Genomic DNA, 26,052 nt, shown 5'->3' with positions numbered 1-26,052 from the left:
AGAGCCGGTCTGTAACATATAGTGTGTAATACAAAGATACAGAGAGAGCCGGTCTGTAACATATAGTGTGTAATACAGAGATACAGAGAGAGCCGGTCTGTAACATATAGTGTGTAATACAGAGATACAGAGAGAGCCGGTCTGTAACATATAGTGTGTAATACAGAGATACAGAGAGAGCCGGTCTGTAACATATAGTGTGTAATACAGAGATACAGAGAGAGCCGGTCTGTAACATATAGTGTGTAATACAAAGATACAGAGAGAGCCGGTCTGTAACATATAGTGTGTAATACAGAGATACAGAGAGAGCCGGGCTGTAACATATAGTGTGTAATACAAAGATACAGAGAGAGCCGGTCTGTAACATATAGTGTGTAATACAGAGATACAGAGAGAGCCGGTCTGTAACATATAGTGTGTAATACAGAGATACAGAGAGAGCCAGTCTGTAACATATAGTGTGTAATACAGAGATACAGAGAGAGCCGGTCTGTAACATATAGTGTGTAATACAGAGATACAGAGAGAGCCGGTCTGTAACATATAGTGTGTAATACAAAGATACAGAGAGAGCCGGTCTGTAACATATAGTGTGTAATACAGAGATACAGAGAGAGCCGGTCTGTAACATATAGTGTGTAATACAGAGATACAGAGAGAGACGGTCTGTAACATATAGTGTGTAATACAGAGATACAGAGAGAGCCAGTCTGTAACATATAGTGTGTAATACAAAGATACAGAGAGAGCCGGTCTGTAACATATAGTGTGTAATACAGAGATACAGAGAGAGCCGGACTGTAACATATAGTGTGTAATACAGAGATACAGAGAGAGCCGGACTGTAACATATAGTGTGTAATACAGAGATACAGAGAGAGCCGGTCTGTAACATATAGTGTGTAATACAGAGATACAGAGAGAGCCGGTCTGTAACATATAGTGTGTAATACAAAGATACAGAGAGAGCCGGTCTGTAACATATAGTGTGTAATACAGAGATACAGAGAGAGCCGGTCTGTAACATATAGTGTGTAATACAGAGATACAGAGAGAGCCGGTCTGTAACATATAGTGTGTAATACAGAGAGTGCCGGTCTGTAACATATACCGTAGTGTTAGGGGGAGAGAGGGGGGATTACACAGAGTGTAAAGGAGAGTGTGAACCAACATACGGAGTGTGAGCTTCAGGTTTAGTGTAGATCCTAACTATGCGGGAAGGTAAACAGAAGTGAATTTCGATGAATTAAGTCTCTCACCTTCGCTGCTCTGCGTTATATTAATAAGTGACTCAACCAGACTCTGCTCCCACTCCCCGGAGTCAGTGTTACTAAGCAGCAGCCAGTGTCCCTCTCGCTGACACATGTCAAACACCTGACTTGTGATTCTCCCAGGAGGCGATTGACCCCTCGCAATGACCTTCACCTTAAAGAAATATAAAAAAATAGATCAAAATAGTGTTAGGAGCAATAAAAATGTAGTAAAAGTACAATGAGTAATGAAATGGTGGTAGAGGATGATTGGGTAATGACATGGCGGGAGAGGTGGTGGAGTGAGGACATGGTTGTGGCGAAACCGACCTCGCCACGTGTCCTTGGAGGGGGCTGATTGCCCGCCTCTTGCCTTTGGACTATGGACCAGACTTTATGGGAATGTGATACCCCAGATAGCTATACCATGGAGCCTATTCATATAATGAAAGACTATGGGAAAGACTTTAGCTCCATGGCAATTGTACTGTGTGAGTAGGATCTGCGCGCTATTCGGTAGTTTTGTGCGTGCAGATCCCAGCTATCTGGGGATAGGTGAAATGTCTGTGTGTTATGTGTAAATGTGACTTTATGTATTTTAAAGTGTTTTATGTCGTTTTGCAACCATGTGGTTAATGGAGTCTGCCTCTAGTCCTGGATAATTGGATTACTTCTCCAATTAACTCCAGGGCAGAAGGGAGGAAACCAGGGTGCATTGTGGGGATGTTTTTCTGCCAGCCAGAAAGGAACAAAAGATACTTTTAGTAACTTTTGAACCCCTGGTCGGATTCATGCCATTTTTTAATATGTTGTTCCCCTGAATGGATTGATTGTGGATATGTATTTTTATGTGAATGTGATGTATGGTTTTAAAGTTATGAAAGTTGTGTAAAAGTATATTTTACACTGTATGCATAATGGGATTATGTGTCCCACTAAGGGGAGGGGATGTGTGGGAGGTAACATCTATGTGATTGGTTATTTTATGCCTCCCCCTGGGTGTGGCCTGTATGTGTGAGTTGGAAATAAAAGCCAGGCTGGATGAGCCAGTCCAGAGTTCCTGCTTAACCCTGAAGCTGAAGTGTTGTCTCATTCTTGGGGGGAATTTGACTGTATGCCGACTGCCAGGAGTGTAAGCTGTTCGTATTGCTTTTCCTGTTCGGCTGCTTCCAGGGTTCGTGTGTCTGCTGTTCGAGAGTTGGTGAATCTGTGCAGTTTGGGAGTTCGGGAAATTGGTGCTTACAGTAGCTGCTTGTCTTTCTAAAGGGGATTATTGACTAAACGGATTTTTCCCCTTTTATGCTGAAACGGTCCGTTACAATTGGTGGGAGGGGATAATGGAGTAATGACTTGGCGGGAGAGGTGGTGGAGTGATGACATGGTGGGAGGGGATGATGGAGTAATGAGGTGGTGGAGTGAGGACATGGTGGGAGGGGATGATGGAGTAATGACTTGGCGGGAGAGGTGGTGGAGTGAGGACATGGTGGGAGGGGATGATGGAGTAATGACATGGCGGGAGAGGTGGTGGAGTGAGGACATGGTGGGAGGGGATGATGGAGTAATGACTTGGCGGGAGAGGTGGTGGAGTGAGGACATGGTGGGAGGGGATGATGGAGTAATGACTTGGCGGGAGAGGTGGTGGAGTGAGGACATGGTGGGAGGGGATGATGGAGTAATGACTTGGCGGGAGAGGTGGTGGAGTGAGGACATGGTGGGAGGGGATGATGGAGTAATGACTTGGCGGGAGAGGTGGTGGAGTGAGGACATGGTGGGAGGGGATGATGGAGTAATGAGGTGGTGGAGTGAGGACATGGTGGGAGGGGATGATGGAGTAATGACTTGGCGGGAGAGGTGGTGGAGTGAGGACATGGTGGGAGGGGATGATGGAGTAATGACATGGCGGGAGAGGTGGTGGAGTGAGGACATGGTGGGAGGGGATGATGGAGTAATGACTTGGCGGGAGAGGTGGTGGAGTGAGGACATGGTGGGAGGGGATGATGGAGTAATGACTTGGCGGGAGAGGTGGTGGAGTGAGGACATGGTGGGAGGGGATGATGGAGTAATGACTTGGCGGGAGAGGTGCTGGAGTGATGACATGGTGGGAGGGGATGATGGAGTAATGACATGGCGGGAGAGGTGCTGGAGTGATGACATGGTGGGAGGGGATGATGGAGTAATGACTTGGCGGGAGAGGTGCTGGAGTATTGACATGCAGGCTAATCTATGATTACAGGGAGGGCATGCATGATTGGGCGGATGCTAACGAGGTGAGACAATGGACATATGGAATGGGAACTGGAGCAGGATTACTAACATCTGCTCAGCTCAATTCGGCCCCAATCTACCCTGCAGAAGCGCTGGGTGGTCTACCCAGACCTGCCACCCTACAGCTGAGGTATCACCTGCATCACTACCAACTGTCAAAGTATGGGACCTCATAGATGGGTCCCCCAGGCGGCAGATAGAGATGGAACCGAGGTCTCTCCACCGATCCTACATGGATGCTGGGCAGCAGTGTACCATGCAGGGAGAGGAGACAACCGGTCTCTCTCGCTAGCGGAAGCCGGAGTTACAGGGGGGGGAGATGATCAGTCCCTCTACCCTACAGCAGAAAGCACCCTGGGGAGTGGAGGCAACCGGCCTCACCCTCCAGCAGCAACCGGAGATACCGAGAGAGGAGACAACTGGTCCCTCTCCCAACTACAGGAGGACAGCACCCCTGACCCCAATGGTGCAGATGGGACCGTGGTCTCTGCACCAGACGTACAGGGATGCTGGACAGCCAACTTAGATCCCCAACAACCACAGCAGGAATACCAGGGGGAGGAGGTAGGCAATTCCTCCTCTCAACAGCAGATTCCAAACCAGGTCCTGAGGGTAATGAAGGAGGCAGCCGTCTCCACTAACCCCTTCCAGTGGAAGAGCTGGCATCATAGCCGAGCACAGCTGGCCTCTGCTCTACCGGTCCCATTGTCACAGCGCCGGATGTCCCCAGGGCCCTCCAGCAGAAGCGCTGGCATCCGGGCAGAGTGGAGTTGGAATATGTCCTCCACTTTTCCTTTGTCCAGGGCCTGACATTACACAGGCCATCCCAGCAGAAGAGCTGGCATCAGGGCAGAGAGCTGTTGACCTCTGCCCTACCTGTCCCCGTATGGTTGAGCCGGACGCCCAGCAGGCTCCTGCAGCAGAAGCAATACCTACAGGACAGAGCAGCATTGGCCACTGCTCTACCAGTCCATGTGTTCTGGGACCGGACCACCCACTGTCCTACCCAGCTGTAACAGTGGCTACGGGGCAGAGCACCGCTGGCCTCTGCCCACCAAGTAACCACAATGCTATACCTGTGGTGACGGACACCCATTCAGCAGCCTTGGACCTGTAGGACAGAGCCTGGCACTGGAGGCTACCCGGCCAACTAATTGTTTTTGGGTGGGTTGCCCAACTAACTCAGGTACTTACCGGCAGCAGGTCAGGTACCTGGTTAGGGAAGGGGTGGGGGGGGGGTGGAAGATGCGTGGCAGAACTGCTTCTGCCACGTGTTCTTGGAGGGGCCTGCCTGTATTGGGGTACTTTTGGGGTGTTGTTGTATTGCATGTGCTTGGAGATAATTGGATTAGATTAGTACAGTTCCTGATCCAATTATCTCCCAGGCACAGACGAGGGATTATCTTATTATGTATGGGAGTGTCCTGGATATGAATGCCGTAATGTAATTGTGTATTTGTTTCTATTGTGGTTTACTCTCAGGTCCAGGGGGGAGTTCCCCTTGCATGGGGACCTGCATACACCCTGTTCCAAATTATTATGCAAATTATATTTTTCTAATTTACCTAAATAATTGATGTAAATAGCAGTCAGCATAATTCTCATGTTATCAACTATTAAGAGTACAATTCACATTTTATTGAACAAACCTCCTAATGATAACAGTATTTTTTTAAACATAAAAAACTCACAATGCACTGTTCCAAATTATTACGCACAGTAAGTTTCAAAACACTTTATAGGCTGTAAAGAACTGAAAATTGTCATTTGTTGTGTTTGCAGCATATTTATCCATTGAACTTGTGAGTTTTTGGACATTTTTTGCAAGATGTCAGAATAGCCTCCCAGAGCTGCTGTTTGGATGTAAACTGCCTCCCACCCTCATAGATCTTTTGCTTGAGGATGCTCTAAAGGTTCTCAATAGGATTGAGGTCAGAGGAGGATGGAGGCCACACCATGACTTTCTCTCCTTTTATCCCCATAGCAGCCATTGATGCAGAGGTATTCTTTGCAGCATGAGATGATGCATTGTCATGCATGAAGATGATTTTATTACGGAAAGCATAGTTCTTCCTTCTGTACCAGGGAAGAAAGTGGTCAGTCAGAAACTCCACATACCTTGCAGAGGTCATCTTTACACCTTCAGGGACCCTAAAGGGGCCGACCAGCTCTCTTCCCATGATTCAGGCCCAAAACATGACTCCACGGGGGGCGTGGCCTGGACGCCGACGGACATGGCCGCCTAACAGAGGAGCTCCGTCCCGCGCAGCAACTTAACAGCGCACACACGGAAGCATACCTTACCTGATGGGCCGCAATAAACAGTCCGACTCTCACCCGATGGAGACAGGACCCCAGCAATCACACCACTCTGGTACGCTGGACGGGTACCTGAGAACGCCGACCAGACAGCCGCGCGCTGTACCGGGATCCAAGATGGCTGACGGCCGACCTCCAGCACAGGTACCTGAAACACAGGAACCCTCCCTAGCAGATATAAGGGCCCTCACAGCAGCCATGGTCATAAAATCTGACCTTCAAGCCCTGTCAGCAAACTTACATGAAGTCATTAGATCAGAGGTGGCCACACTGCAGAGAGACCTCACAGCCCAAGATGGCCGCATACAGACTGTGACAAGACCAATCTCGCCACAGTGCATTGGAGGAGCCTGGTCGCCCGCCTGCTGCCTTTGGATTATGGACCGGCAGCTAAAGGGTAAATTTTACTGTGCAGAAGGATTTATTTCTCCCTTTCTGCACAGCCGTTCGGTAGATTCTATCTACCGAACAAACAGCCTGTTTGTAACCTCCCCAGAGCCGTGGGAAACCGTCCAGCGCCGTTAATTGGCCACCCAGGAGCTGGAGTGTGCTGCCAATTTACCTCCCTGAAGCTGCGGTTAACCGCAGCTTAATTGACTGTTATTGGGTGGCCGCAGTTACATTTAGCAGCCGCTAGGTGGCGGTGTTCTGGAGCTCCCCGGGCAGCCAGCGCTTTTCTGCCCGGCTTTCATGCACCAAACCCGGACACTTTTACGTGCAGGCACCGCTGAACTTCCAGCCCCTGGTTCTAATTTGTGTATATTTAACCGAATACATGTAAATTCGGTAGTTTGTACATGTGATTGTTAACCCAGATAGCACAGCCATGGAGCCAATTTGTGTAATTAAAGACTTTGGCTCCATGGCAATTACACTGTATTTGTGTGGTCTGAGTGCCATTCACCTAATAATGTGCACTCAGACCGGAGCTATCTGGGGATATGTGACATGTCTGTGTTTTATGTATAAAATGTGTCTTTATGTATTTTAAAGTGATAGTCTGTCTTTGTGTCCCCACGTGTGTAATGGAGTTTTGCCTTTGTCCTGGGGGATAATTGAATTACTTCTCCAGGGCAGAGGGGAGGAAGCCAGGATGCATTGTGGGGATGTTTTACTGCTGTATGTCTGTAATTGGTACTTGTCTGTCCGTTGTTACAGTCTTCCATCTGGTCCCCTAGAGGAGTGTCCAGCAGGTGGGAGACCTGCATAAATACAGGGGCAGGTAGCCCTCAATAAACAGACCACTGCTTGACCCTCAACACGGAGCCTTGTCTCGTCCTTGGGGGGGGATTTACTGTATGCTGATGGGGACTGACTGCCAGGAGTGTAAGCCGCTTGGGAGCTTTTCCTGTTCGTCTGCTAGCAGCTATTCGTGAGGTTCCAGTTCGGGAGTTTGGAGTGCTACCTTATTCCCTTGTATGCAGTTCGGGAGTTTGGTGCATTCACTTATATCCAATTTGTGAGTTTTGGGGATTCTACAGTAGCTGTGCCTGTCTGTGAAAAGGGGATTATCGCCTAAACGATTTTAACCCCTTGTCTGCTGAAACGGTCCGTTACACAGACCCTAGAAGGTGCACAGCAAACGGCTGAAACCAGAATAGAGGCCACAAATGCAACAGTCACTAGACAGGGGGCAATGTTACTGCAAATAAGGAGACATACAGAAGACCTAGACAATAGGGGGCGCAGATCCAACATAGGGATCCGCAATATACCAGAAGCCCCTGGGGAAGAAGATGTAGGGGCCATTCTGACAGACCTGTTCAGGAAAATTCTGGGCCCAGACGCCACGCAGCACTTTGATTTTGACAGAGCACACAGGGCGCTGAGACCCCGCACTGCAGAACACCCACCAAGGGACGTTATATGCTGCCTCCACGAATACAGGAGAAAATAACTTATAATGAACAAGGCTAGAACCAAACAAACCTGGCGGTTCCGAGGAGCTGACGTGTCCCTATTCCAAGATCTCTCGCCCCTCACACTAGAGGCCCGAAGAGCCCTAAGACCAGTGACGCAGTTGCTGAGAAGCCGAAATATATGATCCCAGAAAGAAGAATGCCTATAGTACCTCCTAGACTCAAAGAGACATAAGCATCAACCCCCATCTTACAAGTAGAGACCACTACCTTCACCGAGAGCTTTCGTCTCCCGAGCAACCACAGGGAACGACAGCAGGTTGGGAGGGACGGGGCAGGGGGCATTCAAATGACATGGGAGACAAAAAAAAAAAAAATACGCTGGGACCAGAGCATATGGACTGCTTGCATGGACTGACTACAATCGGACGCAGACGCATGACTCTTGAGTGGGGACCATGAGACAATGAGACACTGTATGTAGGCGGGGCTGTCGACCATGGATTGAGGGAGACGAGGAACAACAGGGTCAGTGGTCGGGGGGGGGGGGGAAGGGAGGGGAAAGAGACCCAGGAAGAAGCCGTCTGGTTGAGTGGGAAGAGATGGGAAGGGAAGAGGAAGACATGAGGAATGGATGCCTACCATTCGGAATAAGTGGCCGACAGTCAACTACATGATACAAAGGGAGAAGGGACACATAATGTTATAATATGATACTAATCCTGGGAGTTTGGTGTTTGGGGGGAAGGGGAGGGGGTGGGGGTGGAGGAAGAAGAAAGAAAGTGGGGGGGGAGGGGAGGGAAGCCACGGGATACCTGGAAAGTCTATGAAGGATAAACTTGCAACTCTTTTCAACTGTTTACACATGCTGAAGCACACACCATACGTGTAGCCACACCAAGCTGTTGCCCAACCCCGACATAAAGGGACACATAGAGATTGGCCAACCACCTGTAGGCAGACACAGACGACCCAGGAAAACCATGCTAGACGGCCCCCCTGGAACGGCTCAGCCAGTGTTAAGGAAGACCACCGTGCACACAGTCGTGACATCCCATGCTCTACTGGACTCGCAAACCAGACCGCCAGCACACACACCATGTCTGACGACGACCTGACACGGAAGGAGACGATACCTCAATAAAGACACTCAATAGCAGACAAGCCAGCCATCCATCCACACACGGCGTACCAGATACCTACCCCATCGACAAGGTTATACTTCAGAAAGCAAAACGAAATAGCATATATGCATCTCACAAACGACAAATATAGCGGGAACGCAGACCCGCGGGGCACAAATAATTTACCACACACCACACCAATTGAACATAATTGGAGAGATACACCCCGAAAGGCACAGGCCACCACCCGACACACGACCCTTGTAGAATACCCGCTGGGAGACCACTGCCGAAGCCTAGCCGGGAGAACTGACCGGCGGTACGGCACTGACTATCTACCCAGACACACAGTGCTACCCTATACCGGGGTACCGCGACACCCCTAACACCCCTGATCAACCGCACGGGATGAACCCTTTCGACCCATCGGCAGATCGGCGACACACACAGCTTCCGACGCAACCTACCACCCACACATAGTCGCACCACTCACACACACACACACACACACACACTACTCCTCAACTTATAGCTTTTCTCCCCCCAGTGCGGCCTGCACCCCCCCTCTCTTCTGTCCAGAGTAGCCACCCTCGGAGCGGCCCCGCCCGCTGGATGTGGAAACCACTGCCCTCGCGGACGCAGTGGCGGACTCACTGAACAGCAACCAGAAGGAGATCCTGGGATCTAGCAAAATGGCGTACACGACGCCCCTAGTGATCCAAACACAAAACTGCAGGGGCCTTAACACCCCGGAGAAAAGATCACACCTTCTTTGCAACCTCAAGCAGCAACATGTATCAGTTGCCCTCCTACAGGAAACGCACCTCAGACCAGAAACTAACAAGCTGCTAAGGGACAACGACTACCAACCAAATTTCTATAGCAATCACCCATCTTCCCGCAAAGCAGGGACGGCGATATTATTGGCATCCCACTTACAATTCACCCTCATGGACAAGATGGAAGACGCGGGGGGTAGATTTCTCTTCATCAAAGGAGAGAGAGCGCGAAAAATGTACACGTTCGCTACAGCCTACGCTTCCAAGCAAGCTTCCTTAGGAGAACAATGGCGGAGCTATCCCAATTCACGGAAGGATCCCTTCTATTTGGAGGGGACCTCAACGTACCCCTGGACCCTCAAAAAGATACCACCACGGGAAGCAGCAGCGTTCCAGACTCCACGATTAAAACCATACGTAAAGCTCTTAGAGACATAAGGCTGGTAGACACCTGGAGAGCGCTACAGCCAGAGGGAAGGGACTACACCTACTATTCCACACTACATCACAGGTACACCAGGATTGACTATATATTCATGCAACAAGAGGGGCTCACACACCTCCAGAGGGCTGACATCCTCACCACGACGTGGTTTGGACCACAGCGCGGTGCAAGTGTATATGACATCACCATTGTTCAGACCGACAAGAACCTCGTGGAGGCTAAATTACTCCCTGCTGATAGATGCGGCAATACTGGCACAGGTGACGGAACACCTTAATCAATACTTTACTGAAAATGTCACAGAAGGTGTATCAGACATGACGGTATGGGAAGCTCATAAAAGCGTCATCAGAGGCCACCTCATCAGAATAGCCACCCAAAGAAAGAAAGAAACTAGCCGCCAGATCATAGATCTCACACAGAAGATCAGCGACCTGGAATTAACCCACAAACGCGGCCAACAGGAGCAGACCTACAGAGACCTAATGTCCACCAGAAGACAACTGGCAGAGCTCCTTGAACGCAAACATGCCAGAACGATACAACGGTCGCGGGCATTTTTTTACCGGTACCGCTAATAAAGGGGGCAAACTCCTCGCACAGATGCTGAGAGGCACACAACATAGGGTACAAGTCCACACCATCCGAACGGCACAGGGTAAAACAACGCAGTTCCCAAAGGAAATCGCAGACGAATTTGAGAAATTCTACACGAAGTTGTACAACACACGAGGAGACAATGACGGACAATCCCCGACCACTAGACAGGCAGCCATGACCGAATACCTGACCAACTTGCAAAAAAACACCCTCACACCGGATGAAGCAGAGGAATTAGACTTGCCCATCACCGAGGAGGAAATACGGCAGGCACTAAAAACAGCAAAAACGGGCAAAGCCCCGGGACCAGACTGCTTCCCGGTGGAATACTTTAAGAAACTCGGACACATACTGATACCGCACTTGACCATGGCGCTCAACAGCATAAGAGACGGACACGCCTTCCACAGGGAAGCACTGGCAGCCACCATCACAGTGATCCCCAAACCAGGAAAAAACACAGAACAAGTCGGCAACTACCGCCCAATATCGCTCCTCAACACGGACATCAAACTCTTCACCAAAATCCTGGCACTGAGACTACAAAACCAGATGACACGATTAGTACACCCAGACTAGACAGGCCTCATACCAGGACGGGAAGCAAGAGACTGCACCCTACGACTGTTTGCCATACAACATCTGGCCAAACGAACAAAGTCGAGACTGCTGTTACTCTCCACGGATGCAGAGAAAGCATTTGATAGGGTAGCCTGGAGCTTCATGACGGAAACACTACGTTCCACAGGTATGCTTACATGGATCACCGCGCTGTACAGCCAACCGACTGCCAGAGTCAGGGTGAATGGTGCACTTACAGACGGTTTCGACATCAAAAACGGCATGAGGCAGGGGTGCCCACTCTCGCCCCTGGTATTCGCCCTCACCCTGGAACCTCTATTAGAAAGCATTAGGAGAAACGAGAGGATAACGGGTCTGAGACACAGAGAACAGGAACACAAAGTCGCAGAATACGCTGATGATATGCTGTTCTTTCTCGAAAATCCACTAGACTCAATTACACCACTAATGGAAGAATTTGAAAACTATGGCCGAATGTCCGGACTGAAACTAAACCTGACCAAATGTGAAATTCTCAATGTCACGGTCCCGGATGATGAATGTGAGCAACTAAAGCAGCAGTTCCCATTCCACTGGTGCACAGACAGAATGAGATATCTCGGACTATGGATAACGCATACAACAAAGGACATCTACACCCACAACCACGCTCCACTCTTGACACACGTCATAGAAGACCTTAGACGATGGAATTACCCCCACATAACCTGTATCGAGAGAATAGCAGTCTTAAAGATGAACATATTACCACGGATATTATACATCCTACACACAGCACCACAAACAATTCCGCACACATTCTTCACAGTGCTCAAAACAGCATTCATACAATATGTCTGGAAGGGAGAACGGGCACGGATCAGCTACGACAAGCTCTGCCTTCCAAGGAGTTGGGGCGGGCTGGCTCTACCTGACATCAAAAGATATCATCAGGCAACGGTATTACAGCGACTCAAAGAACTACACACGGACACGTCACACAAACGATGGGTCTAGCTTTGGAGGGACACTGGTGTGGCACAATGAAAGGGACGCCCACACGCTACTGGGGGAAGATTCTCCCCTCACGCACACCTTGACACACTGGTCCACAATTAGAAAGGAGCAGCGGATCTCACCCAAACCCAGTCCCCTGATGCCCATCACATACAACCCGAACCTGGGAGACAACCTTCCGCCGACTGCCTGGCCAACAGAAAACCGAGATGGATACATACCAATACACACAGTCCTGAACAATACGTGAGTCCAACCATTAAGGGACATCTCGGGTGAAGCAACACCCACGCTAATGCACCAATTCCACTACATCCAGCTTAAGCACTACTATCACAACCTACCACACAGAAGCAAGATACACAGAGAACTAACATGGTACGAAAACCTATGCACACAGACACCAGAGTTGGAGGGTAGGGTCTCCGCATTATATCAAAATTTACTGACGTCAAACCGTACTGCCAACAACTTAAACAAAAGACAATGGGAGGACTGGACGGAGGAGACCTTCACAGACGACCAATGGGGGAAGATACTAACCCTACAACACAAAAGTGCCTCCAGCTCCCACTACCAGAAAGTAAATTATAAGCTCTTGACACACTGGTACCGTACACCGGCCCTGATCAACCAAGACAAACCCGATAATACCAAACACCTGCTGGAGATGCGGGGAGGAACCTGGCACCTTAAGACACATCTGGTGGGACTGTAATAAAATAAAACCCTTCTGGGAGACCATCCACCGGGAAATCAAGCGGATACTAGACAAACCCACACACCTGACGATGGCAGCGGCCCTTCTACATCATACAGAACGACCAATACCCTCCTACAGGAGGTCGATACTGAGGCACTTGCTAAACGCTGCCAAGTCCCTGATCCCACTGCACTGGAAACAGGAAAACCCACCCACGATAGAAGAATGGACACGCAGAGTAGAAGACATCAGGATGGCAGAGGCGAAAATAGCAGATTCCCAAGGGAGACGCGACAAACATGTGGAGAGGTGGACATCCTGGATACTATACAGCACTTCAGTATAGATGGAAGACGAGATGCACTGTGACGGGGGGGGCGGGCGTGTGTCGGGGGGGCGGGCCCGGGTGCACCGAGGGAGACTCAACCCCCCCTCCTCCCCCCACCCTAGCGCAACCCCTCCCGACCTCCCTATATAACCCCAGGGCAAACACCAAGTAAGAGCTTCATCAAACACAACCGCGATGAAGATTGAAACCGCAGGGAGTCCACCTGACGGACCTGAAAGCGGAATAGGAGTAAAGAGCAAGCGGAAACCAACCACCTAAAAAACTGGGAAAAATGGATAAACACGCAAGGGGATATATATATATAAAGAAACAACAGGAGTAGACATCACACACAGTGAGAATGACAGAGACACAATATAGTTGCAAACACCCACAAACACGTACAAACCTACACGCAGAGACATGAACGCAACAGACAAAATCAGACAAGATAACACACGCAGGAAATGCAAAAACAGCTCAAAACTATGAGGCGGACGACGAGTAGAATAGGGACGTTACCTCACATCACGACACCGCCCGCGCACAATAACAAACTGCCAGACACCCATAGACGATAGCTGATCAGACTAACTAACAGCCAAGAAGAACACAGGGAGACGGAGGTGGGGAGATAGACACACCAGCAACAGAGCAATTAATCAGGGGAATACCAGACCCCAAAGATAAAAGCGAGGCCACCAGACACGCGCATATAGTCACGCAGACCCTACATAGCAACAGAAGAAACACACGTCACAGATAGCAAAAAGGGAAGGTTGCAAAGCATGGGCACGAGAGAACACAGACCACACAAGACAGGAGGCCCGCAAGCTAAATCACAGCAATAAAAAACATGGAGCCTGCGTGCTCGCACAGATACATATGGTATGCGGAAAATACGATAGAGACCTGCGAGTCTCCATGCACACAATATGATCCCCATGCAGAACTCTTCTTGTGATATAACAGTAAATAAACCTAAAAGGGAAAAATTGGTGTGCCTGTGTGCACACACAAAGGTATATGGTGCACGGTATATATTATAGAGACCTGTGAGTCTCCATACACGCTGTCTGATCCTCATGCATAAGTCTATGTATACTACAACAACCATTCAATAAAAAAAATCATATTTACAAAACATGACTCCACCACAGCCTTGCTGACGTCGCAGCCTTGTTGGAACAGGGTGGCCGTCCACCAACCATCCATCTGGACCATCCAGGGTTGCACGGCACTTATCAGTGAACAGGATTGTTTGAAAATTAGTCTTCATTTACTTTTCTGCCCAATGCAGCCGTTTCTGCTTGTGAGCATTGGTTAGCGGTGGCCGAATAGAAGGTTTATGCACAGTTGTAAGACTCTGGAGGACTCTACACCTTGATGTCCGTGGGACTCCAGAGGCACCAGCAGCTTCAAACATCTGTTTGCTGCTATGTAATGGTATTTTAGCAACTGCTCTCTTGATCCAATGCATGGATCTGGCAGAAATCTTCCTCAATGTGCCTTTATCTGCACGAACCTGTCTGTGCTCTGAATCAGCCACAAATCTCTTAATAGTACGATGATCACGCTTAGGTTTTCGTGAAATATCTAATGTTTTCATACCTCGTCCAAGGCATTGAACTATTTCACTCTTTTCAGCAGCAGAGAGATCCTTTTTCTTCCCCATATTGCATGAAAACGGTGTGCCTAATAATGTGGAACACCCTCTTTCAGTAGTTTTTCCTTAAATTGGGCTCACTTGGCAATCTAATTATCACAGGTGTCTGAGATTGTTTTCAGTGATTAAAAGAGCCCTGAGATACAATGTCATCCATGAGTTAAACTGAAAAACAAAACATTTAATCTTTGTGACACTTAAATATTTGCATAATAATTTGGAACGGTGTATAAGGCCAGTTGTGGATACTATTAAACTAGTTCCTGCCTACCCTCAACATAGAGTCTCATCTCATGTGTGAGGAGAAAAGGTGTATCTGCTCTGGGGATTGCTATTTCACTATACTTCTCTGGGTTATAATCACAGACTGAGCGGGTGGTGGAGTATTGACATGCAGGGGGAGGGGATGGTGGAGTATTGACATGCAGGGTGAGGGGATGGTGGAGTATTGACATACGGGGGGAGGGGATGGTGGAGTATTGACATACGGGGGGAGGGGATGGTGGAGTATTGACATACGGGGGGAGGGGATGGTGGAGTATTGACATACGGGGGGAGGGGATGGTGGAGTATTGACATACGGGGGGAGGGGATGGTGGAGTATTGACATACGGGGGGAGGGGATGGTGGAGTATTGACATACGGGGGAGGGGTTGGTGTAGTATTGACATGCAGGGTGAGTGGGTGGTGGAGTACTGGTGTAGCAGACCGCCTGGCATCCCAACTGGGTACCTCCGCCAATTGCTGCTTCCTAGCTGTCGCTGAGTACCATAAGCACCGCACCGGACACCATAAGCACCGTAGCCCCTAAGCTTGGCTGGGCCCGCGCCGTTCCTTCGCACTCTGGACCAAACTGGTAATTATAGCAGGTATAGCGGTTCCCTACAAACATGAGATAAGACTCTATGTTGAGGGTAAGCAGGAACTGGTGTATTGGTGGCCACAACTGGCCTTATATGCAGGTCCCCCTGCAAGGGGCATTCATCCCTGGACCTGAGAGTAGACTACAGTAAAAACATACACAAGATTACAGTGGCTCTCAGGTCCAGGACACTCCTATACAAAATAGAATACTCCCTCCCCTGTGCCTGATAGATAATTGAGTCAGGAACTGTACTAAACTCAATTATCTCCAGGCACAGAAAATAAGTTACGTCATCTGATAGCCCCGATCTGGGTGACCAACATATCCAAAAATCACTGAGATCGGTTCAGGAGTTCAGCAATTTCCTGGAAGTCATAATTTGACCGACCGCACGCATGGTTCCATGCCCAAAACAGTTCCATAGATCGCGGCTAAGTGACGCTGGGGACCGACCAAGAACCGCAAAGTCTTCATGCTGAAAATAGTTCCAGGGCATTTGCGGCTAAGTCCCCCTGAAGCCTATTCGTGATTTTGGTCCATGTGAACGGCTGCCAGGGAGCTAGCATTCGGTTCTTTTTGCACAGATGGAAAGTGCCGAATCAGGGGGAATAAAAAATGGGTCTTTACAGTCACTGACCTGGCCCATAGTTGGTAGGCAGGAGGCCAGCTTCCAGACGTCTGTGGAAAGCAGCGTTTGTCACAATTGGCATGCAGAGGGAGGGGTTTTTGGAGTATTGGCATGTAGGCTGAAGGGGTAGTGGAGTACTGACATGCCGGGTGAGAGGGTGGCGACGGATTGACATGAAGGGGTAGGGGGTGGTGGAGTATTGACATGCAGACTGAGGGGGTGGTGGAGTATTGACATGCAGGCTGAAGTGGCGGTGGAGTATTGGCATGCAGGCTGAGAGGATGGTGGAGGATTGACATGCAGGGGGAGGCGGCGGAGGAGTATTGGCATGCAGGTTTAGGGGAAGGGGTGTATAGAACTGGCAGGTGAAGCTTTCGCTATATATGTATGGTCTAAACTCAGATAATGCCATTGGATTACATGGCCAGATGGAGCAGAGAAATCAATGAAAAGGGAAGTGAATCACTGATATGATATCATCCGTTTCTTACCTCCTTCTTGCTCTTCTTAGCTAGTCGCTGAATGTAGGACTGTGGGTGGAAATGGGGTCCAGGTAAACCTACTCTTGGAAGGAGGAATATGACAGGTGTCTGGGGATCAGATAGATTGAAGAGATCTGCCTCTTCCTCCCACCAGTCTGCAGACACAGGACCAAGAATGCATGAGGTCAGATGATTCAGTACCATGCCTATCTTCTTGGGCTGGAGGATGCGCCATAGGATGGCGGTCTGGAACAATGAGAGGTGAGCAAACTGAGAGCATGGCACTGGTCCAATCACTGTGGAATGAAGACGAAAGTATTCCTGCCATTGGCTGGCTTGTACACTCAATGAGGAGCGGATACCCCGAAATGGAGGCAGGTTTTCCAAATGTCCCAACTCCTCCCAAGCCTGGGAGTCCACCCATGCTGGTCTCTGTATACACGAAGGCAATATCCCCTGACTTGATGTGTGTGCCAGCCCAAGAAAGAAGAGCCACTCCATAGCCGATGGATTCTTCACCGCTAGCAGAACTCGCAGGAGCTGTCTGTGCTCCTGTGTCAATGCAGGGAGCACATGGCCGAGTATCCCCTGGGTCACCAAGGATTGTACTGTTATACCTTGCCTGGCAGCTTGTACCACCTGGTCTGCCTGTAGAGAAGTCCGAGCCCAGCGGAGGACAGACTCAGCAGGGAAGTGATAGTGTGGGCTTAGACGGGACACTTCTTGCAGCACAGAATACAAGGCACAGCAGGAACCAGCTGTGCTCACATGAGGTCTGATATTCTCATTTATCTGGCTCTGCAGGGACTCCACGTCCTCCAGTGTTCTGCACAAAGCTTGCTGGGTCTCCTCACAATCGGAGAGTTTCTGTAAGAAATCCTTACTCTGCAGTAAAGGACATGGGCTTGTGGCAGTAATATCCAGTAACGAAGACTGAGGGAGAGAAAGGAAATGTCACCAAGGAGAGATCAGAGCAATCTACCTTTGCTATAAACTAGAAACACAAAGAAAAGCTATATAATTCTATATACTGCCTATATAATGCCACGTCCCTCCTATATAATTCTATATACTGTCTATTTAATGCCACGTCCCTCCAATATAATCATATATACTGCCTATATAATGCCACGTCCCTCCTATATAATTCTATATACTGCCTATATAATGCCACGTCCCTCCAATATAATTCTATATACTGCCTATATAATGCCACGTCCCTCCTATATACTGCCTATATAATGCCACGTCCCTCCAATATAATTCTATATACTGCCTATATAATGCCACGTCCCTCTAATATAATTCTATATACTGTCTATTTAATGCCACGTCCCTCTAATATAATTCTATATACTGCCTATATAATGCCACGTCCCTCCTATATAATTCTATATACTGCCTATATAATGCCACGTCCCTCCAATATAATTCTATATACTGCCTATATAATGCCACGTCCCTCCTATATAATCATATATACTGCCTATATAATGCCACGTCCCTCCTATATAATTCTATATACTGTCTATTTAATGCCACGTCCCTCCAATATAATCATATATACTGCCTATATAATGCCACGTCCCTCCTATATAATCATATATACTGCCTATATAATGCCACGTCCCTCCAATATAATTCTATATACTGTCTATATAATGCCACGTCCCTCCAATATAATTCTATATACTGCCTATATAATGCCACGTCCCTCCAATATAATTCTATATACTGCCTATATAATGCCACGTCCCTCCAATATAATTCTATATACTGTCTATTTAATGCCACGTCCCTCCAATATAATCATATATACTGCCTATATAATGCCACGTCCCTCCTATATAATCATATATACTGCCTATATAATGCCACGTCCCTCCAATATAATTCTATATACTGTCTATATAATGCCACGTCCCTCCAATATAATTCTATATACTGCCTATATAATGCCACGTCCCTCCAATATAATTCTATATACTGTCTATTTAATGCCACGTCCCTCCAATATAATTCTATATACTGTCTATTTAATGCCACGTCCCTCCTATATAATTCTATGTACTGCCTATATAATGCCACGTCCCTCTAATATAATTCTATATACTGCCTATATAATGCCACGTCCCGCCAATATAATTCTATATACTGTCTATATAATGCCACGTCCCTCCAATATAATTCTATATACTGTCTATTTAATGCCACGTCCCTCCAATATAATCATATATACTGCCTATATAATGCCACGTCCCTCCTATATAATTCTATATACTGTCTATATAATGCCACGTCCCTCCAATATAATTCTATATACTGTCTATTTAATGTCACGTCCCTCCAATATAATCATATATACTGCCTATATAATGCCACGTCCCTCCTATATAATCATATATACTGCCTATATAATGCCACGTCCCTCCAATATAATTCTATATACTGTCTATATAATGCCACGTCCCTCCAATATAATTCTATATACTGCCTATATAATGCCACGTCCCTCCAATATAATTCTATATACTGTCTATTTAATGCCACGTCCCTCCAATATAATTCTATATACTGTCTATTTAATGCCACGTCCCTCCTATATAATTCTATGTACTGCCTATATAATGCCACGTCCCTCTAATATAATTCTATATACTGCCTATATAATGCCACGTCCCTCCAATATAATTCTATATACTGTCTATATAATGCCACGTCCCTCCAATATAATTCTATATACTGTCTATTTAATGCCACGTCCCTCCAATATAATCATATATACTGCCTATATAATGCCACGTCCCTCCTATATAATTCTATATACTGTCTATATAATGCCACGTCCCTCCAATATAATTCTATATACTGTCTATTTAATGCCACGTCCCTCCAATATAATCATATATACTGCCTATATAATGCCACGTCCCTCCTATATAATCATATATACTGCCTATATAATGCCACGTCCCTCCAATATAATTCTATATACTGTCTATATAATGCCACGTCCCTCCAATATAATTCTATATACTGCCTATATAATGCCACGTCCCTCCAATATAATTCTATATACTGTCTATTTAATGCCACGTCCCTCCAATATAATTCTATATACTGCCTATATAATGCCACGTCCCTCCTATATAATCATATATACTGCCTATATAATGCCACGTCCCTCCAATATAATTCTATATACTGCCTATATAATGCCACGTCCCTCCAATATAATTCTATATACTGCCTATATAATGCCACGTCCCTCCTATATAATCATATATACTGCCTATATAATGCCACGTCCCTCCTATATAATTCTATATACTGCCTATATAATGCCACGTCCCTCCAATATAATTCTATATACTGCCTATATAATGTCACGTCCCTCCTATATAATTCTATATACTGCCTATATAATGCCACGTCCCTCCTATATAATTCTATATACTGCCTATATAATAACACGTCCCTCCAATATAATTCTATATACAGTCTATTTAATGCCACGTCCCTCCAATATAATTCTATATACAGTCTATTTAATGCCACGTCCCTCCAATATAATTCTATATACTGCCTATATAATGCCACGTCCCTCCTATATAATTCTATATACTGCCTATATAATGCCACGTCCCTCCTATATAATCATATATACTGCCTATATAATGCCACGTCCCTCCTATATAATTCTATATACTGCCTATATAATGCCACATCCCTCTAATATAATTCTATATACTGCCTATATAATGCCACGTCCCTCCTATATAATCATATATACTGCCACGTCCCTCCAATATAATTCTATATACTGCCTATATAATGCCACGTCCCTCCTATATAATCATATTGTGGCGAAACCAGCTTCGCCACTGTGAACTGGAGAGGCCTGGCTGCTAGCCTCCTGCCCTGCGACTACGGCCCATGGACATATTGCTCTATAAACACTATATTTGGGCATGTAATAATTTATATTGCTGCTACTGGCCCTTTAAAATCAGCGATGGACATATTGGGACTTTTGGGACTAATGTCCCTTTAAGACTTTAACATATCACAGTAATACTGTCTTAAATATTATGTAGGTATTTATGTGTTCAGTTAAACTGGGGATATGTAGAAATGGGTGTTTTATGTGTTAAATGTATCAGTATGTAAGTTTATGTCTTTTACTGTCTTTTTGCAACCATGTGGTTAATGGAGTCTGACTCTAGTCCTAGATAATTGGATTACTTCTCCAATTATCTCCAGGGCAGAAGGGAGGAAGCCGGGATGCATTGTGGGGGATGTTTTACTTCTGTTTGAGCCAGATTGTGCCATGCTGCAAGCCAGGGCCCAAAAGATACTTTTAGTAACTTTTGAACCCCTGGTCGGATTCATGCCATTTTTTAATATGTTGTTCCCCTGAATGGATTGATTGTGGATATGTATTTTTATGTGAATGTGATGTATGGTTTTAAAGTTATGAAAGTTGTGTAAAAGTATATTTTACTCTGTATGCATAATGGGATTATGTGTCACACTAAGGGGAGGGGATGTGTGGGAGGTAACATCTATGTCATTGGTTCTTTTATGCCTCCCCCTGGGTGTGGCCTGTATGTGTGAGTTGGAAATAAAAGCCAGACTGGGTGTCCCAGTCTAGAGTTCTTGCTTAACCCTCAAAGCGATGTGTCGTCTCGGTCTTTGGGGGAATGGGATTGTATGCTGACTGCCAAGAGTGTAAGCCGATGTCTGCTTTTCTTGTTCAGCTGTTCCAGTGTTCGTGTGGTTCCAGTCGGGAGAATGGTGTTTGCCGTAGCTGCCTGTGCATCTGGAAAGGGGATTATCGCCTAAACTGGGTTTTATCCTCTTGTAAGTGAAACGGTCCGTTACACATATATACTGCCTATAAAATGCCACGTCCCTCCTATATAATTCTATATACTGCCTATATAATGCCACGTCCCTCCTATATAATTCTATATACTGCCTATATAATTCCACGTCCCTCCAATATAATTCTATATACAGTCTATTTAATGCCACGTCCTTCCAATATAATTCTATATACAGTCTATTTAATGCCACGTCCCTCCAATATAATTCTATATACAGTCTATTTAATGCCACGTCCCTCCTATATAATTCTATATACTGCCTATATAATGCCACGTCCCTCCTATATAATTCTATATACTGCCTATATAATGCCACGTCCCTCCAATATAATTCTATATACAGTCTATTTAATGCCACGTCCATCCAATATAATTCTATATACTGTCTATTTAATGCCACGTCCCTCCTATATAATTCTATATACTGCCTATATAATGCCACGTCCCTCCTATATAATCATATATACTGCCTATATAATGCCACGTCCCTCCTATATAATTCTATATACTGCCTATATAATGCCACGTCCCTCCAATATAATTCTATATACTGTCTATATAATGCCACGTCCCTCCAATATAATTCTATATACTGTCTATATAATGCCACATCCCTCTAATATAATTCTATATACTGTCTATATAATGCCACGTCCCTCCAATATAATTATATATACTGCCTATATAATGCCATGTCCCTCCAATATAATTCTATATACTGTCTATATAATGCCACGTCCCTCCTATATAATTCTATATACTGCCTATATAATGCCACGTCCCTCCAATATAATTCTATATACTGTCTATATAATGCCACATCCCTCTAATATAATTCTATATACTGTCTATATAATGCCACGTCCCTCCTATATAATTCTATATATTGTATGTATAATGCCACGTCCCTCCAATGTAATTCCATGTACCACTTGTATAAAGGAAGGTTTCCCCACATAATGCCACTTGCTTGCTATATTTTACTTTTATAACGCCCACCTATCCTATATAAACACAACACCACATCTCTCCTATATAATGCCACATCTCTCCTATATAATGTCACATCTCTCCTATATAATGCCACATCTCACATATATAATGCCACATCTCACATATATAATGCCACGTCTCTCCTATATAATGCCACGTCTCTCCTATATAACGTCACATCTCTCCTATATAATGTCACATCTCTCCTATATAATGTCACGTCTCTCCTATATAATGCCACGTCCCTCCTATATAATGCCACGTCCCTCCTATATAATGCCACGTCCCTCCTATATAATGCCACATCTCTCCTATATAATGCCACATCTCTCCTATATAATGCCACATCTCTCCTATATAATGCCACGTCCCTCCTATATAATGCCACATCTCTCCTATATAATGCCACGTCCCTCCTATATAATGCCACGTCCCTCCTATATAATGCCACGTCCCTCCTATATAATGCCACGTCCCTCCTATATAATGCCACGTCCCTCCTATATAATGCCACATCTCTCCTATATAATGCCATGTCCCTCCTATATAATGCCACGTCTCTCCTATATAATGCCACGTCCCTCCTATATAATGCCACGTCCCTCCTATATAATGCCACGTCCCTCCTATATAATGTCATGTTTAATCTGCTTTATACACTTTTTGGAATAAATGCAGAACCCCTCACTTCAGCTTGTTTTAGATCCTCTTGCAGTTGCAGAGCATTTAGATGCATGTTCTTTCTTTGCTCTGCAAGTCGTGCATCTGCAAACAGCAGAACCTCTTGAAGCAGTTCTTCTTCCAGTCCTGAGTCACTTAGACTCATGTCAATCACATTCACTTCCTTTAAGAAGGCATCACCCAGCTCTGAAACAAAGAATTATTGAAAAGTCAAATTGAGAGCACCTGCTGCATACAGTGTCCCTTCTCTGCCCCACTTACCGTCAGTCAGGGTGCTCACTGGAAGGTAGGTGCTGCAGAAGATGTGGAAGGACTGTGACTTTGTGCTCACAATGGATTCTTCTGCTCTTGGGGTGGAGAGGAGATGACCAGTCTGGTTCTCCGGTTCACATGAAGTCACGTGGGCTATAAGGTCACCGTCACCTTGAGATCTCAGTTGATTTATCACATTCACAATGGAGCTATTTCTCTCTACGTGAGTAATGAGTACCCACATTCCTGGAGACAGAGAGAGTGAGACAGCATAATGAACTTACCCCACCATTCATTATAAGTGAACCAAGTATATGATTACTATATTATTAATACATATTATTATTATTATCCTACTAGCACATAAAATGCATGTCCAGTTTCCAGTGACATGTTCACTCAATATCTTCTCGTGCCCTCCCAAGGTTTATTCACCTGGAGGAGCCAACCTAAACTCATGATCTTCATGACACACTGGGTGTGGACAGCACAACATCCAGAAGCAAGACAGGTTCTTGGTGCAAACCAATTCTGTGCCCTCTCAGCAGTTCCCAATGTATAGCAGATGGGTTAGCATCTTGACCAGAGACCTGTCTGTGGCTGCAGTGTACATGTATATCAGGCTGTTGGTTCCTCTTATTGTACATTTAAAGTGTATTTTCAAACCCGTTTCATGACAGATGTATAAGCTAAAACCTAAGACCACCTTGTGTTTAAACCCTTAAACATGTAATCTCCACTCTGTTATTTGGAAGCATGTTCCAGATCAGCTGACAGAGCAGGCTGACCTCACAGGTGCAGTGTCTCCTTCTAGGACAGAGCTCCCCCCGGGTCTCTGTCTAGGGCAGGGCTTCCCCCCCGGGTCTCTGTCTAGGGCAGGGCTCCCCCCCGGGTCTCTGTCTAGGGCAGGGCTCCCCCCCCCCCCCCGGGTCTCTGTCTAGGGCAGGGCTCCCCCCCCCCCCGGGTCTCTGTCTAGGGCAGGGCTCCCCCCCGGGTCTCTGTCTAGAGCAGGGCTCCCCCCCGGGTCTCTGTCTAGGGCAGGGCTCCCCCCGGGTCTCTGTCTAGGGCAGGGCTCCCCCCCGGGTCTCTGTCTAGGGCAGGGCTCCCCCCCGGGTCTCTGTCTAGGGCAGGGCTCCCCCCCGGGTCTCTGTCTAGGGCAGGGCTCCCCCCCGGGTCTCTGTCTAGGGCAGGGCTCCCCCCTGGGTCTCTGTCTAGGGCAGGGCTCCCCCCTGGGTCTCTGTCTAGGGCAGGGCTCCCCCCCCCCGGGTCTCTGTCTAGGGCAGGGCTCCCCCCCCCCGGGTCTCTGTCTAGGGCAGGGCTCCCCCCCGGGTCTCTGTCTAGGGCAGGGCTCCCCCCGGGTCTCTGTCTAGGGCAGGGCTCCCCCCGGGTCTCTGTCTAGGGCAGGGCTCCCCCCGGGTCTCTGTCTAGGGCAGGGCTCCCCCCCCGGGTCTCTGTCTAGGGCAGGGCTCCCCCCCCGGGTCTCTGTCTAGGGCAGGGCTCCCCCCCCGGGTCTCTGTCTAGGGCAGGGCTCCCCCCCGGGTCTCTGTCTAGGGCAGGGCTCCCCCCCGGGTCTCTGTCTAGGGCAGGGCTCCCCCCCGGGTCTCTGTCTAGGGCAGGGCTCCCCCCCGGGTCTCTGTCTAGGGCAGGGCTCCCCCCCGGGTCTCTGTCTAGGACAGGGCTCCCCCCAGGGTCTCTGTCTAGGGCAGGGCTCCCCCCCCCGGGTCTCTGTCTAGGGCAGGGCTCCCCCCCGGGTCTCTGTCTAGGGCAGGGCTCCCCCCCGGGTCTCTGTCTAGGGCAGGGCTCCCCCCCGGGTCTCTGTCTAGAGCAGGGCTCCCCCCCGGGTCTCTGTCTAGGGCAGGGCTCCCCCCAGGGTCTCTGTCTAGGGCAGGGCTCCCCCCCCCCCCGGGTCTCTGTCTAGGGCAGGGCTCCCCCCCCCCGGGTCTCTGTCTAGGGCAGGGCTCCCCCCCCCCCCCGGGTCTCTGTCTAGGGCAGGGCTCCCCCCCCCCGGGTCTCTGTCTAGGGCAGGGCTCCCCCCCGGGTCTCTGTCTAGAGCAGGGCTCCCCCCCGGGTCTCTGTCTAGGGCAGGGCTCCCCCCGGGTCTCTGTCTAGGGCAGGGCTCCCCCCCCGGGTCTCTGTCTAGGGCAGGGCTCCCCCCCCCCCGGGTCTCTGTCTAGAGCAGGGCTCCCCCCCCCCCGGGTCTCTGTCTAGGGCAGGGCTCCCCACCCCCGGGTCTCTGTCTAGGGCAGGGCTCCCCCCCGGGTCTCTGTCTAGGGCAGGGTTCCCCCCCCCGGGTCTCTGTCTAGGGCAGGGCTCCCCCCCGGGTCTCTGTCTAGGGCAGGGCTC

The 26,052-nt window shown here is 47.9% G+C and overlaps 1 protein-coding gene across 1 annotated transcript in view; it reads right to left on the bottom strand.

Moving 5' to 3' along the window:
- The window catches only part of LOC134586281 (dynein heavy chain domain-containing protein 1-like), a 246,596-nt gene that overhangs the window by 109,443 nt on the left and 111,101 nt on the right, over positions 1-26,052 (bottom strand). The window contains exons 17-20 of the mRNA XM_063441768.1: positions 23,719-23,955; positions 23,465-23,643; positions 16,904-17,827; positions 1,263-1,428 (exon numbers count right to left, since the gene is read on the bottom strand). Of these exons, the coding sequence (XP_063297838.1) occupies positions 1,263-1,428; positions 16,904-17,827; positions 23,465-23,643; positions 23,719-23,955 (1,506 nt within the window). The remainder of the gene's footprint in view (positions 1-1,262; positions 1,429-16,903; positions 17,828-23,464; positions 23,644-23,718; positions 23,956-26,052) is intronic.

The sequence above is a fragment of the Pelobates fuscus genome, chromosome 1, assembly GCF_036172605.1.
Source record: "Pelobates fuscus isolate aPelFus1 chromosome 1, aPelFus1.pri, whole genome shotgun sequence".
NCBI classification, from domain to species: domain Eukaryota; kingdom Metazoa; phylum Chordata; class Amphibia; order Anura; family Pelobatidae; genus Pelobates; species Pelobates fuscus.
The sequence above is the reverse complement of the archived record's forward strand: the minus strand, read 5'-3'. Positions and strand labels throughout refer to the sequence as shown.